Genomic DNA, 15,153 nt, shown 5'->3' with positions numbered 1-15,153 from the left:
ACTGTTCCTGAACCTGGTGGTGTGAGTCCTAAGGCTCCTGTAGAGCATGTCCTGGGTGCTGGGGGTCCCTGATGATGGATGCTGCTTTCCTGTGACAACACTTCATGTAGACGTGCTCAATGGTGGGGAGGGCTTTACCTGTGACAGACTAGGCCGTATCCACTAATTTCTTTTTGTAGGATTTTCTGTTCAAGGGCATTGGTGTCTCTATGCCAGGTCGTGAAGCAACCAGTCAATAAACTCCACCACACATCTATAGAAGTTTATCAAAGTTTTAGATTTCATGCTGAATCTTCGCAAACTTCTAACGAAGTCAAGGTGCTGTCGTGCTTTCCCGGAGGGAGAAGATGGCAGCGCGCACGGCCGTTCCGAATTGATATCGATATGTGTTAACTAGGGGGCCGTGCACAATCCGGATTTGATGGAGACAGACGTGAGGAACAGCTGGAGTAACTTCTGAAATGCCTGCTTCGCTGCCGATGCTACTGTGTGATCGAGAATCTCGGAGGGGAAGGCCCCAAATCCTCGGCTTTGCCTGTTACCGAGGTTGAAGTGCTTGGCAGAGATGGTGCTCGGTGTCGGAGAGCTGGTCGGAGGCTCGGAGTTTTCAGACGGACTCGGAGTCGGACTGTGGTCGGATGCTGCATCGGCAAGTCTGCGGCGCTGGAGGTTCACCGTCTGCGTGAGATGATGGGACTTTCGAGAGACTTTTACCGTGCCCATGGTCCATTCTTATCAAAGTACAGTATTGCTTTGCACTGTTGTAACTATATGTTATAATTATGTGGTTATCGTTAGTTTTTAAAGTCGGTTTGTCTTGTGTTTCTGTGATATCATTCTGGAAAAACATTGTATCATTTCTTAATGCATGCATTACTAAATGACAATAAACGAGGACTGCGAGTCCTCATAATCTAATCTAATCGCATTTACTTGCTGGGCCCAGGTCAGGCCCACTGAGGAATTTAAAGTTGCTGACCCTCACCACCTCTGGTTTCCTCCTCTTGGATCAGATCCTTGGCCTTGCTGACACTGAGTGAGAGGGTGTCGTGGAACCACTCGGCCGGGTTTTCAGTCTCCTTCCTGTAGACTGATTCTTCACCACCTTTGTAGTCCTGACGAAAGGTCTCGGCCTGAAACGTCCACTGCACCTCTTCCTACAGATGCTGCTTGGCCTGCTGCGTTCACCAGCAACTTTGATGTGTGTTGCTTTACCACCTTTGATTTGGCCTAAGGCGGTGTTGTAGTCAGCAACTTGTTAATGGTGTTGGAGCTGCACTTGGGTGTAAAGCGAGTCGAGCAGGGGGATAAGCACACAGCCCGGTGGTGGACCTGTGCTGATGGAGATGGTGGAGGAGACGTTGTTGCCAATCCCAACTGAGTGAGGTCTGCAAGTGAGGAAATCCAAGATGCAATTGCACAGGGAGGTGCTGAGGCCAACGTGTGAGAGTTTATCGATTAGTTTTGAGGGGATGACGGTATTGAATGCTGAGCTGTAGCTGATAAAGAGCATCCTGATGTTTTGCGTCTTTGCTGTCCAGATGTTCCAGGGTTGGGTGAAGAACCAGTGAGACGGCACTTGCTGTGGGCCTGTTGCTCCGGGAGGCAAACTGGAGCGGATCCACGCCGCTTCTCAGGCAGGAGCTGATGTGTTTCATCACCAACCTCTCAAAGCACTTAATCACTGTGTATTTAAGTGCGAGTGGACAATAGTCGTTGAGGCAGGTCACCGCGTTCTCCTTCGGCGCCGGTGTAACTGAAGCCTGTTTGAAGCAGGTGGATCCCTCGGGCTGCCGGAGCGAGAGGTTAAAAATCTCAGTGAACGCTCCGGCCAGAACTGCCCAGGTTTTCAGTGCTCGGCCGTCAGAGACAGAGAGATACACAGACACGACCCCGGAGGGTCGCAGCGGTTCCTGGAGCCGGGGTGGGTGAGGGACGGCTGCCCGCGGAGAGGGCGGCGCTGCTGCGACTGAGCCGGGCCTTTCTCCAGTGTTCGCTTGGCCCCCCCTCCCCGGCCCGCAGCATCAATGGTGCCTCTGTTCGCCCCCCTTCCGCGGAGGCTGGCACAGCTCGGCATCGCTCTCTAAAGGGGCCGGCGGAGGGGGTGGGGGAGGAACGGGACTGATTCGGGAGCCGGGGTTACATCGGTCCCGGAGAAGACTTCAACTTACCCCCTCGCCTTTCCCCACGGCCCCCTCCCCCTCCTGCTCCTGATTCGCCGCTCTCCCTCCGGCGGGACATCCCAGGAAAAGGGCGGTGATCCCGGCTGGAGCCGAGCGCGGACGATCCGCGACCCTCTGCAAGTTTAACGGCATTCCGCAAACAGTGGACGCTCCCCTTCGCAAAGTGAACGAATTCTCCACAAACGTCGGGAATCCGCAGACTGCGAGACGTTTCAGAAACTCCAGGACGATCTGTAAACTCAGGGAATCCACAAACCCCGGACGTCCGGCTCGCCGCCGGCTCCAAGATGCCGGGATCTCAGGCGGAGCCGGCGGATTCTCCGCTCTCCACGCTCCGCCGACACGGGGTTTTCCTCAAGTCCCGGCGCGGGATCATCCTGGCTGTCGAGATGGTAAACGCGTAGGATCGGTCTGTGCGGGGAGTGTGGGTGGCTGTGAGATCGGATTGTGCAGGGAGGTGGGGCATCTAACCCTGAGATTGACTTTTACGGTGGGTGGTTTCGCATCCGACTACCCTGGGGCAGGACTTGGGATTGAACTGTTTACCAGTGAGACCCTGGAATCGGACTGTGTACTGTGGGATCGGACTGCGCACTCTGGGATCGGACTGTGCACGCTGGGACCAGTCTGTGTACTGTGGGATCGGACTGTGCACTCTGGCACCAGTCTGCACTGTGGGATTGTACTGTGCACTCTGGGATCAGTCTGTGCATTGTGGGATCAGACTGTGCACTCTGGGATCAGACTGTGTACTGTGGGATCGGACTGCGCACGCAGAGACAAGTCTAACCTCTCTCCCTCTCTCCCTCCGGCAGATCCTCCTGTTTCTGCTGTTCGTCTGCTACGCGGCGTCAGACACGGCATTCCTCACCGCCCCCCTCCTCTTCCTCATCCTCAACATCTGCTTCCTCTGCGTCTATCTCACCCGCTACCACCAAAAACTCGCTGGCCTCAGCTGGCCCACCACGGTGAGAGCTGGTGGGGAGGGGTGGGAGTGAGGGGGGAGCTCAGCCATTGAGGAATGGCGTGGGGGAGCTGGATTAATGTCAGTGGGGATACAGTCAGTGACAAGGCACATGGGGTGAGGGGTCACTGAGGGACAGTGTGAGGGGACTGGATTAACATCAGTGGGGATACAGTCAGTGACACGGCGCTGGCGGAGAGGGGTCACTGAGGGACTGTCTGAGGGAGCTGGATTAATGTCAGTGGGGATACAGTCAGTGACACGGCGTTGGGGAGAGGGGTCAGTGAGGGATAGTGGGAGGGAGCTGGATTAATGTCAATGGGGATACAGTCAGTGACACGGCGCTGGGGGAGAGGGGTCACAGAGAGTGTGAGGGAGCTGGATTAACAACAGTGGGGATACAGTCAGTGACAAGGCACATGGGGACAGGGGTCACTGAGGGACGGTCTGAGGGAGCTGGATTAATGTCAGTGGGGATACAGTCAGTGACACAGGGTGCTGAGGGAGAGGGTCACTGAGGGATGGTGTGAGGGAGCTGGATTAATGTCAGTGGGGATACAGTCAGTGACACAGGGTGCTGAGGGAGAGGGTCACTGAGGGATGGTGTGAGGGAGCTGGATTAATGTCAGTGGGGATACAGTCAGTGATACAGGGCACTGGGGGAGAGGGGTCACTGAGGGATGGTGTGAGGGGGCTGGATTAATGTCAGTGGGGATACAGTCAGTGATACAGGGCACTGGGGGAGAGGGGTCACTGAGGGATGGTGTGAGGGAGCTGGATTAACAACAGTGGGGATACAGTCAGTGACACAGGGCCCTGGGGGAGAGGGGTCACTGAGGGATGGTGTGAGGGAGCTGGGGCTGAATACAGTCAGTGATACCACGCAGGGAGAGTGAGGTTACTGTCAGAAGGAGAGGGATTGAATCTGAGAAAAGCATTATTAGTGTCTCTGGATATGGTTCTGGACTCCATCTGGAGAAGTGTGAAGTGAAACCACTTTGGAAGCTCAAATTGAAAGAAAATTACGGTTAAAAGTAGGATTCTTAGTCTGAGGCTACAGAGAGATCTTGGGGTCCATGTCCACAGATCCCTCAAGGTTGCTGCACAAGTTAACAGGATGGTTAAGAAAGTATATGGTGTGTTGGCCTTCAGTAATCAGGGGACTGAGTTCAAGAGACACCAGCTAATGTTGCAGCTCTATGAAACTAGTTAGACCACACTTGTGTTCAGACTGGCCACCTCATTATAGGAAGGACGTGGAAGCTTTTGAGAGGGTGCAGAGGAGATTCACCAGAACGCTGCCTGGATTAACGAGCAAGTTTTAAGTTTGAGCGAGCTAGGGCTTTTCTCTTTAGAGCGGAGGAGGACAAGGTACAGGAGTACAAGATAAAGAGGAATTGATAGAGTGGACAACCAGTGCCCTTTCCCAGGGGTGGGAATTCCTAATATGAGAGGACGTAATTTTAATGTGATTGAAGAAAGTATAGGGGGAGGAATGTCAGGTAGGTACCCAGAGAGTGATGGGTGGGTGGGAACGGTGCCAGGGCTGGGGGTAGAGGCAGATAAATTAGGGGCATTTAAGGGACTCTTAGATGGGCCCATAGATGAAAGGAAAACGGAGGATGATGTGACAGGGAAGAGTTAAATTGATCTTAGAGTGGGTTAAAAGGTCAGCACAACGTTGTGGGCCAAAGGGCCTGTACTGTTCTATGTTCTATATCTGTTGTGCAAGTCAGGAACTACTTTGAGTCCAATGACAATTCTATTAATTTTAAAATGTCACAGGTTAAGCCGCTAAACTTGAGACCAATTTTAGAAGCACTGGATAGGATCTTGCCAGGGTCAATTGGGTTAAACTCTTTATGGGTCAAGGTACGACTGGAAAGTGGGAGGCTTTTAAAGATGCGTTTTTGAAATCCTGGAATACAGTATTCCAGCGGGATGAAGGCCAAGGGTGGCAGGTTTAGGGAACCCAAGCTGACAGGAGATACTGAGGCTCCGGTTGGGAAAAAGGAGGCATATGTTGGGTGGAGGTAGTTGGGTCAAGAGAATCTCTCAATGGTTGCAGGAAGTGGAGGAGTGCACTGAGGAGAGAAGTTAGGAGAGAACAAGGCTATGGTATGGATCTGGGTAGAAAGGGTTGACTATTTTCTAAATGGTGAGGAAATACAAAGATCTGAGGTACAAAGGGATTTGGGAATCCTTGTGCAGGATTCCCTGGAGGTTAATTTGCAGGTTGAGCCTGTGGTCAGGAAGATAATGCGATGTTAGCATTCGTTTCCAGGCTAGAATATAAAAGCAAGGATGTAATTTTGAGGATTTATAAGGCACTAGTGAGGCCTCACTTGGAGTACGGTGAGCAGTTTTAGGCCCCTTATCTAAGAAAGGATGTGCTGACATTGGAGAAGGTTCAAAGGAGTTTCACAAAAATGATTCCAGGATTGAAAGGCTTGTCTTTATGAGGAGTGTTTGATGGCTCTGGGCCTGTATTCACTGTAATTCAGAAAAATGAGGGGTGACCTCATTAAAATCTCTCAAAAGGTGAAAGGCCTTGATAGTAGATGTGGAGAGGATGTTTCCTTTTGTGGGAGACTCCAAGACCAGAGGACACAGCCTCAGAGTAGAGGGGCGTCCATTTAGAATGCAGATGAGGAGGAATTTCTTTAGCCAGAGGTTGGTGAATCTGTGGAATTCGTTGCCACAGACAGCTGTGGAGGCCAAGTCATTGGATATATTTAAGGCAGAGGTTGATAGGCTCTCATTTGGTCAGGGCACGAAGGAATATGGGGAGAAGGCAGGAGATTGGGGCTGAGAGGAGAATTGGATCAACCATGATAAAATGGCAGAGCAGACTCGATGGGCTAAATGGCTGAATTCTGATCCTATATCTTGTGGTCTTATCTGTCAGGCATAGGTGAGGCAAAATTCAAGAGATCAGCATGGCTGTCTGCATGTGGAACTGAAGGACATGGCAGAGATTTTCTAATGAGCATTTCTCTTCAGTTTTTACTGTGGAGAGAACAATGGAAGCTCAGGGAGTGAATGGGTGGCATCTTGGGTACACACAGATTAGGAGGGAGGAAGTACTGGAGACCTTAAAGTCTATTAGGTGGGTAAATCCTCAGGCCCTGACCTGGTGCATTCTCGAGGCTTGTGGGAAGCTGAAGAAATCGTGGAGACCCTTGTGGAGATTTTTGCTTCACCTCTGGCCACAGGTGAGGTTCTGGGTGAGTGGAGAGTGGCTAATGTGGTACCATTGCTTAAAGAGGGTCGCAAAAACAAGCCAGGAAACAGAAGGCCAATGAGTCTGACGTTGGTGGTGGGTAAGTTGAGAGAGGGGATTCTGATGGACAGGGCCTGGTTTGGGACAGCCAACACAACTGTGTGTGTGGGAAGTTGCGTCCGACCAAATCTCTTGGAGTTCCTTGAGGAAGGAACCAGGAGGGTAGGGTGGTTGATATTATCCATATGGACTCGACAAGGTTCCTCGCAGCAGGCTGATTTAGAAGGTTAGATTACACGGGATCCAGAACTAACATTAATTTCTTGTCCTCCCTCAGGACTTCGTGCGAGCTGTCATCTCAGCCCTCATTTTCCTCATTCTCTCCATCATCTCGTCTGTTCGGAGTGGAGGGTCAGGAATGGCAGCGGCTGCAGTAAGTGGGAAGAGTGAGGCTCCCATCACTGTCCCAAAACACCAGCTCATCCCACCACCCAATCACACACTCCTGAGGTTGACACATAGTGAACCTCCCTCTGCATCGTCTCATCCCACAGACACAGAGTGAGGCTTCCGTCACAGTCCCAAAGCACACTCATGGGGTCAAACACACAGTGAGGCTCCCTCCACACACTCCCGGGGTCAGACACAGAGTGAAACTCCCTCCACACCATCCCATCACACACTCCCGGGGTCAGACAGAGTGAAACTCCCTCCACACCATCCCACCACACACTCCCGGGGTCAGACAGAGTGAAACTCCCTCCACACCGTCCCATCACACACTCCCGGGGTCAGACACACAGTGAAGCTCCCTCCACACTTTCCCATCACACACTTCCAGGGTCAGACACAGCGTGAGGCTCCCTCCACACCGTCCCATCACACACTCCTGGGGTCAGACACAGAGTGAAACTCCCTCCACACCGTCCCATCACATGCTCCCGAGGTCGGACACAGAGTGAATCTGCCACTGCACTGTCCATCACACACTCCCAGGGTTGGACAAAAGCATTTATTTTTGATTACAGGTTTTCGGATTCTTTCTGACGGGTGTATTGATGTATGATGCCTACGATCTGTACAGGACAGTGCTCGCTGAACAGACCACTAGCCAGGGTAAGGGAGACTCTCACAGTGAGTAATTATTCACACAGGACAGTAACTGCTCTCCCCCAGTGCCATGTCACTGACGTTAATCCAGCTCCCTCACACTGCCCCTCACCCCCAGCACACTCTGATTGTGTGCTCTCAGATGTAGTCTGTGTTGGATTAATTATCTCCCTTCCTTTCTCCGCAGAACCTGCTGAGGAGAGTGCCTGAGCTACAGTCTTCAACATCCTGGAGACCTGTGCTTCCTGACCTGGGTCCAAGGAAGGGCCCACGCGGCGCACGTGTGTGAGAATTCCCCACTGGCACCCTTTATGCTTGCTCTTCTCCCTGAGCCGCCCTCCGGACTGAGCCCTCACTGTAGGAGATGCTTGTGTGTTACCCTAAGCCTGTCAGCAGCCTCCTCATGCTTCCCTGTTCTCCCACTGACATCTACGTTGTTTTGTATCAGTGTTGTAATAAAGAACCTGTTCTGCCTGTTGTCTTGTGCTTCACTGCCGTCTGCCTCTGCACACCCCGGGGCAAGGGGAGGGGAGGGCAGTGATGATGGAGTACCTTGGGCAGTAGGGTGAGCCGGAAATGTGGGGGGATGGCAAAGAAGCTCTGCTCTGTAGGAAGGGGTGCAACGCTGCTGGACAGCTACATGGACATGGACATGGCCAAGGTCCCTCATGGGAGGCTCATCCAGAAGATTAAAATTCACAGTCTTCACAGTGACGTAGTCCCTTGGATTCAGAATTGGCTTGTTCACAGAAGACAAAGGGTCGTGATTAATGGGACTTTTATTCTGGCCGGATGATAGTGACCCGTGGGGTTCCGCAAGCATCCACATTGGAACCTCTGCTGTCATGATATAAATGATGTGGATGAAAGCATACATGGGTGATTAGTAAGGTTGCAGTCAATACAATGAATGCCAGAGTTTTGGACAGTGTAGAAATCTGCCAGAGGATTGGCAGGTTACAGATCAGTGTGGAGAAATGGCAGATGGAGTTAAATCCAGGCAAGTGTGAGGCGTTGCATTTCGGGAGATCAAATGTAAAGGGACAGAACATAGTTAATGGCTGGACCCTTAACAGTGTCGGTGTACAGAGGGATCTTGGGGTCCAAGCCCATTGCTCAGCCCTGGGAACTGAATGTGTCCTAACAAGAATATTATAGAGCTGCAACACAAACTCAATGCCTAAACTAACATTACAAGCGAGTGTAATGTTTTCCTTACCACCCTATCAACCTGTTCAGGCACTTGCACTCGGACCCATGGGTCCCTCTGTATACCCCACATGTCTCAGTGGTACCGAAGCCAAGTTCTCTACCAGATTGTTGACCGTCAGGTCACTGGCCCAGTTCCCTGGTGGAGGTGGAAGTTGCCCGGTGGTTAGATTATGGTACGATACAGTAGTTTGAATGTGCAGGAATGCAAGGACGTGCAGAGAGTAGCAGACCCAGCCCTCCCCGCCATCTATCGACGTATGGGGGGTTTTGTATTATCAAAGATCCTCACCATCTGGGACATGCCATCTTCTCACAGTTACCGTCGGGCAGGAGGTACAAACCTGAAGTCCCACACACCACCAGGTTCTCAATCATTCGGTTCTCGAACCAATCTGCACGTTGATCACTACCTCAGTTCAGCAACCCTTTGCACTATGATGGACTGCTTTCGTTTTAATTCCACTCTGGGTTGTGGAGTTTATGTTGAGTTGATGATGTGCTTGTGAATGTTGTGCTCTGGTGCCCGGACGCCTGTGATGCTGCTGCCAGTGAACTTCAGTGTGAGAATGATCCCCACCTTGAACTGCCCATTCCAACTCACTCTCCCCGCGCCCCGCTGTCCCAAAGTCCGCTCTGGAATTATCCTGTAAACCTGCATCCACCCCCAAAACGCACCTACCCTGGAATTTCCGTGTCCCAACTCTCCCCTCCCTCTACTCCCTCCCTGAATGCCAAATCTCTCCCCCTCTACTCCCCTCCCTGCCTCACCCAGAGAGAGAATCAGACCAGCCTGACAGACAAAACTCTCTGCCGCTGTCCCCTTCAGTCCCCCGTCCTTCCCCGTCCCGCCGAGAATCAGACCTGCCTGACAGACGAGGAAACCAAACAAGCTATTTTATTTGACATCGAAAAAGAAAAGGCAGAATGTAAAAACAGATATGGGGAACAGGAAGGGCCAAGGTCCTCCCTCTCCCTCTACCACCAGAAAGGGGAGGGGACGGGGACCGTGCGCTCGAGCGCTCCGGATGCTCAGCAGGGCCCCCGACCTGACAGAGTACATGGAGAGGCTTCTGCCCTCCCAGGCCCTCTGTGACCGGGGAAGAGGTGGGGGTAGCCCACAGATCACTGTGTTACCTCAACCTCGGTGAGACCCTTTCCCCACCCTGCCATTCCCTGGGCACCATGGGGAGGGGGCCCAAACGATACAGTACACTCCTCAGAAAGTAAACTACGGTGGGCAGGTGGGAGGGCCATGGGAGCCCATTTTCTCTCCCCCCTGTCCCCTCTCCTCAGGGTGGAGTGGTGGGGTAGGCAGACACTTGGCCCTTGGGGGTCAGCGCCGGCTGTGGTCTCGCCTGGACGTGCTGCGGCTCCGGCTGTGTCTCTTGGTCTCCCGGCGTTCCCGACCCCGGCTGTGCTCCCGCTTCCTCTCGGACTCGCGGCCCCGCTCCGCCTCCTTCTCCCGTTCCTTGGCCCGCTCCTTGGCTCGTTCCTTCCGCTCCTCCTCCCGCTTCCTCTCCTCCTCCTCCTGCTCCTTCCGCCGCTTCTCCCGCTCTCGGGCGCGGTCCGCCCGCTCCATCTCCTTACGCACGATCTGCCGGCACAAACACACCAGCACCTGGGTCAGGGATACTCCCCTCCTGCCCCGTCCCTCCACCTCTCGTCCCCAGGGTAGGACGGTTACCTCGGTTCGGCTCGTCCCATCTGCCCGCGTTTGGCCCAGATCCCTCTAAACCTTTCCTGTGCATGAACCCGTCTTAAGTGTCTTTTAAATGTTGTTATTGTACCTGCCTGAACCACTTCCTCCAGCAGCTCGTTCCATTTACAGGCCACCTTCTAGGTGAAAAGCTGCCCCTCAGGTTCCTATTAAATTGCTGCCCTCTGTCCTCTGTGCCTTCCAGTTCTTAATTTCCCAACCTGGGGAAAAGGTCTGTGCACATTCCCCCTGCGTACATACCTCGATACAGTCTCCTACACCCTAGTGAACTTCTCACGCAGCAGAGATGCCGGCCCTTCAGCCCGTCTGTTCCACGATAACCAAGATCCCCATTTAGCCAGTTCCTGCTAATGGGCATGCATTTGACCCAAATCCCTCAAACCCTTTCTAATCCATGCACTCATCACCCTCTACGTGGAAGAAGCTTCTCCTTTGAACCTTCCCCCTCTTGCCTTAAACCTGTATGACTATCTACCCTCTCTCTGCCCCTTGTGATTTTTATAAACCTGTATCAAGTCACCCCTCAGCCTTCTTCACCCCAGAGAAGACAGCCGCAGCCTGTCCAGTCTCTCCTTGTAACTCCAGCCCTCCCCAGTCCCAGGAACTTTTCTGTACCTTCTCCAGCTTAATCATACCATTCCTATAGCTGGGAGACTCCACGTCCTTGCCCAAGTGTCTTTTAAATGTTCCTAATGTGCCTGCTTCAATCACTTCGTCTGGCAGCTTGTTACAGACTGGAGAAAAGATCAACCACGTTTTCAATATCCTCTCGCTTTCAATATTTTGACAAGATCACTCCTCATTCTCCTAATGTTCTACGAAATAAAGACATAGCCTGCATTCTCAGGCCCTCTAGTTTTGGCAACATCCTCATAAATCCTTTCAGCACTTTCTAATTTAACATCTTTCCTATGACAGGGCGGCCAAAGCTATGCACTGTATTCCTACAAATACAGCACAATGTCCTAACCCCTGTGCTCAGTGCCCTGTCTTCGCCTCATAGGGGTCCGGGGTGGTGGGGGAGGGGGTCACAGAGCACAGAAACAGGCCTTTTGGCCAACTGGTTCTTGACAACCCAGATTCCCCTCTAAACCTTTCCTATCTGTGTACCTGTCCAATGGTCTTTTAAACATTGTTAATGTACCTGCTTCCGCCAACTCCTATACGGACCACTCTCTGGGTGCAAAGGTTGCTCCTTGGGGGTCCCTTTTAAATCTTTCTCCTCTCACCTTCTAGTTTTAGACTCAAACTAGCTTGGGGGAAAGACGATGAGCATCGTTTACCTCTGCCCGTAGTGATTTTACACACCTCTGTAAGGGCAACGTCAGCCTCTTTCACTCCACAGAGAACAATCCCAGCCTGTTCAGCCTTCATTCCGGGCAAAATAGAACTGAGAACATTATAGCACAGTCCCAGGCTCTTTGGCCCACGATGTTGTGTCATCCTTTTGACCTACTGAAAGATCAATCTAACCCTTCCTCCCCCAACAGAGCCCTCCATTTCACTTATCTAAGAGTCCCTAATGTATTGGTCTCTACTGTCACCCCTGGCAGGGCATTCCACACACCCACCACTCTCTGTGTAAAAAACCTACCTCTGACATCCCCCTATGCTCTCCTCCAGTCACCTTAAAATGATGCTCTCCGGTATCAGCTTTTCCACGCTGCGAAAAGGTCCCTGGCTGTCCACTCTGTCAGTCTCCTCTCATCCTCCTTCACTCCAAAGAGAAAAGCCCTAATTTGCTCAACCTTTCCCCATAAGAGATGCTCTCTAATCTAGGCAGCATCCTGGTAAATCTCTCCCGCACCCTCTCTGAAGACTAAGATTGAACATAATATTCCAAGCGTGGTCCAACCACAGTTTTACAGAACTGCAAGATTACCTCTTGGCTTTTGCACTCAACTCCCGCCTAACAAAAGCCAAAACACCATAAGCCTTCTATCGACTCCATCAATCTGCATGACAACCTCAAGGAATCTATGGAATTTTCCCCCAAGATCTGTCTATTCCTCCACATTGCTAAGAATCCTGCTATTAACCCTGTGCTCTAGCTTCCCGGTGAATCCTCTGCCCTCTCCATATTGTTCCCACACCCCTTCCTATCCTGTTGTTATCAGACCTTTCAATGAGAAACCATGCTTTTGTAGTGATCACTCTTCCCCAAGGGTCCCCACACACAGTCACCAGTGGTTCAGTACCCTGTACCCTCCCAATCTGCCTATCCATTCAACAACCATCCCGGATCTTCCCTCCTAACCTGGTTTCAGGGGTGTGAGTAACTCAGTGGGTATATCCGCTGCCTCCAAGTCCCAGACACCTAAGTTCGGTCCCCACCTCTGCTGCTGCCTGTGTGGAGTTTGCACATTCTCCCTGTGACCAGGTGGGATCCCGGAGTGCTCCAGTCTCCTCCCGCATCCCGGGGCACTGAGCTCCCTCCTCACTTCCCCTCACCACCTTATTGCTGCTTCTCACCGCCCCAACTCCATTTGCCCCTCTTGACCGCCCATCCACCCTCCCTCCTCCCTCACTGCTCCCTCCATGCTCCCCCATCTCCACTCTCCCTGTACCAGAACCCCTTCCCCTCGCTCCCTGTCAGCGTCTCTGACTGTGGGAATTACCACCTCTCTGTAACTATTGCCCGCAACCCCCCAACTTCTCAGACCTGAGACTGAACCCTGCTCGCTCTGCCCCAGCCCCCAGTGTCCAGTGTCCTCAGAAAGGGAGCTGCCCTGACCTGCCCACTCACCTGCTCGACGGTCAGCGGGAGCCAGTAAATGCAGGGGGCTGCTTTTGTTTTACGGAACAGGTCGTCCAGCAGTTTGGCTGGGGGCTCCTCCGGAACTTTCTCTGTGTGAGGGGGAATGAAGGGTTGAAATGATTAATGAAGGGGTGGTGCGGATGGGGGGGATAACGCAATGGGCTGGGAACCAGCCGCCCTCACCTTTCCTCTCGCTCCTCTTCTCCTTGGACTTCGGTCTGTCCTTGCGCCGGCGTTCCCGGGATCGGGAGCGGGAACGTGCCCTGCCTCCCTCCTTGGCCTCGTACTCCCGCACCTTGTCGCGGTCCCACTCCCGTTCGGAGCGCGTCCTCTCCCGCCGCTCCATCTCCCGCTCCCTCTCGGCCCACAGCTCGCGGGCTGCCCGCTCATGGTCCCGCAGTTCGCCGCGTGCCTCCTCCGCCTTCGGCTCCAATGGCCTCTCCACCTTCAGGCCCTTGTGGAAATCCAGCTGTGGCAGGAGACAGCGGTCAGCATAGACAGAACCCAGCCCTCCTCAGCCCCTCTCCTCCACATCCCTCTGAAAGGATACAGGTGGGTGTAGATCGATTACAGATATGGATGGAGAAAAGGAAAATGCAGTTTAATGAGGGCAAGTGAGAGGTGTTTCTCTTTGGGAGATCAAATGTAAAGGTATGGTACAGTTAATAGCTGGACCCTTAACAGTGTTAGTGTCCAGAGGGATCTTGGGGACCAAGTCTACTGCTCCCTGAAAATGGCCACACAGGTTGACAACGAGATAAAGTAGGCATACAGCATTACTCGAAGAGCTAAGTTCAGGTGCCGGGAAGTTGTACTGCAGCTTTATAAAAATCTGGTTCAGCCACATCTGGAGTATGTGTGTGCATTTCTGGTCACCCCATCACAGGAAGGATAAAGAGAGGGTGCAGAAGAGGCTCACCAGGATGCTGTCTGAATTAAGAGGGCAGGAGCTACAAGGAGAGGTCAAACAAACCTGGGCTGTTTTGTCTGGAGCGGCAGAGGCTGAGGGGAGACCTGAGAGAGGTTTATGGGATTGTAAGATAGAATTGACAGTCGGTATCTTTATCCCGGGGTGGAAATGTCTAATACTAGAGGGGATAAGCTCAAAGCAGATGCGTGGGGCAAGTTTTTCTTTACACAGAGAGCGGTGAGTGCCTGCAGCGATGTGCCTTAGTGGTGAATGCACTGGAGGATGCAGATATACTAGAGGCATTTAAGGGGTTCTTAAATAGGCACATGATATGCGTGTCACCAAAGACCCCAGCAAATGTACATTGGAGAGCATTCTGACTGCCTGCATCGCCGTCTGTATGAAGGCTCCAATTCACAAGGTCGGAAAAAGCTGCAGAAGGTTGTCGACTCAACCAGCTCCATCCTGGGCACAACCTTCCCCATCGTCGAGGGCATCTTCACGAGGCGGTGCCTCAGAAAGCGGGCATCCATCGCTAAGGCCCCTGACCATCCGAGACATACCCTCTTCTCAATACCGCTGTCAGGGAGGAGGGACAGGAGCCTGAAGGCTCACACCCAGCATTTTAGGGACAGTTTCTTTCCCTCTGCCATCAGGTGCTGAACAGTCAATGAAGCTGGCAACACTATCGCACTATTTTGCTTTTTGCCCAGTTTGTTTATTAGTTTTTGTATATTCTTACTTTAATTTAATCTGTAAGACATAGGAGTGGAATGAGGCCACTCAGCCCATCGCGTCTGCTCCACTATGGCTGATTTATTATCCCTCTCAACCCCATTCTCCTGCCTTCTCCCTGTAACCTTTGACTCCCTGACTAATTAAGAGCCTATCAACCTCCACTTTAAATATACTCAACAACTTGGCCATTCGTGGCAATAAATTCCAGCTCCACCACCCTTTGGCTAAAAAAACTCCCCCTCTGTTCTAAACAGACGTGTCTCTATTCCGAGGCTGTGCCCTCTGGATCTAGACTTGCCCACTATACAAAACATCCTCCCCCCATCCACTCTAGGCCT

At 52.4% G+C, this 15,153-nt stretch overlaps 2 protein-coding genes across 5 annotated transcripts in view; one reads left to right on the top strand and one right to left on the bottom strand.

The window, feature by feature from the left end:
* The first annotated feature begins 2,014 nt into the window (after positions 1–2,014).
* Positions 2,015–8,044, top strand: LOC140193613 (CKLF-like MARVEL transmembrane domain-containing protein 5). Of its 2 annotated transcripts, XM_072250772.1 has the most exons (5): positions 2,020–2,575; positions 2,999–3,151; positions 6,708–6,803; positions 7,399–7,486; positions 7,668–8,044. In XM_072250772.1, exons 1-5 carry the CDS (start codon positions 2,471–2,473, stop codon positions 7,688–7,690), a joined length of 465 nt encoding a protein of 154 aa, XP_072106873.1. In that variant the 5' UTR covers positions 2,020–2,470; the 3' UTR covers positions 7,691–8,044. The 2 variants fall into 2 exon arrangements, with proteins under 2 accessions (XP_072106871.1, XP_072106873.1); XM_072250770.1 differs by lacking the exon at positions 7,668–8,044 and having other exon boundaries at positions 2,015–2,575; positions 7,399–7,527.
* Positions 8,045–9,569: 1,525 nt separating this feature from the next.
* The window catches only part of LOC140193618 (apoptotic chromatin condensation inducer in the nucleus-like), a 38,827-nt gene continuing 33,243 nt past the window's right edge, over positions 9,570–15,153 (bottom strand). For all 3 annotated transcript variants that reach the window (XM_072250777.1, XM_072250778.1, XM_072250776.1), the window contains exons 10-12: positions 13,351–13,636; positions 13,156–13,256; positions 9,570–10,286 (exon numbers count right to left, since the gene is read on the bottom strand). In XM_072250777.1, coding sequence (XP_072106878.1) covers positions 10,026–10,286; positions 13,156–13,256; positions 13,351–13,636 — 648 coding nt within the window. In that variant the 3' untranslated portion in view covers positions 9,570–10,025. The remainder of the gene's footprint in view (positions 10,287–13,155; positions 13,257–13,350; positions 13,637–15,153) is intronic.

This window comes from Mobula birostris, unplaced genomic scaffold, assembly GCF_030028105.1.
Source record: "Mobula birostris isolate sMobBir1 unplaced genomic scaffold, sMobBir1.hap1 scaffold_619, whole genome shotgun sequence".
NCBI classification, from domain to species: Eukaryota; Metazoa; Chordata; class Chondrichthyes; order Myliobatiformes; family Myliobatidae; genus Mobula; species Mobula birostris.
This window is presented reverse-complemented; position numbering and strand designations above follow the sequence as displayed.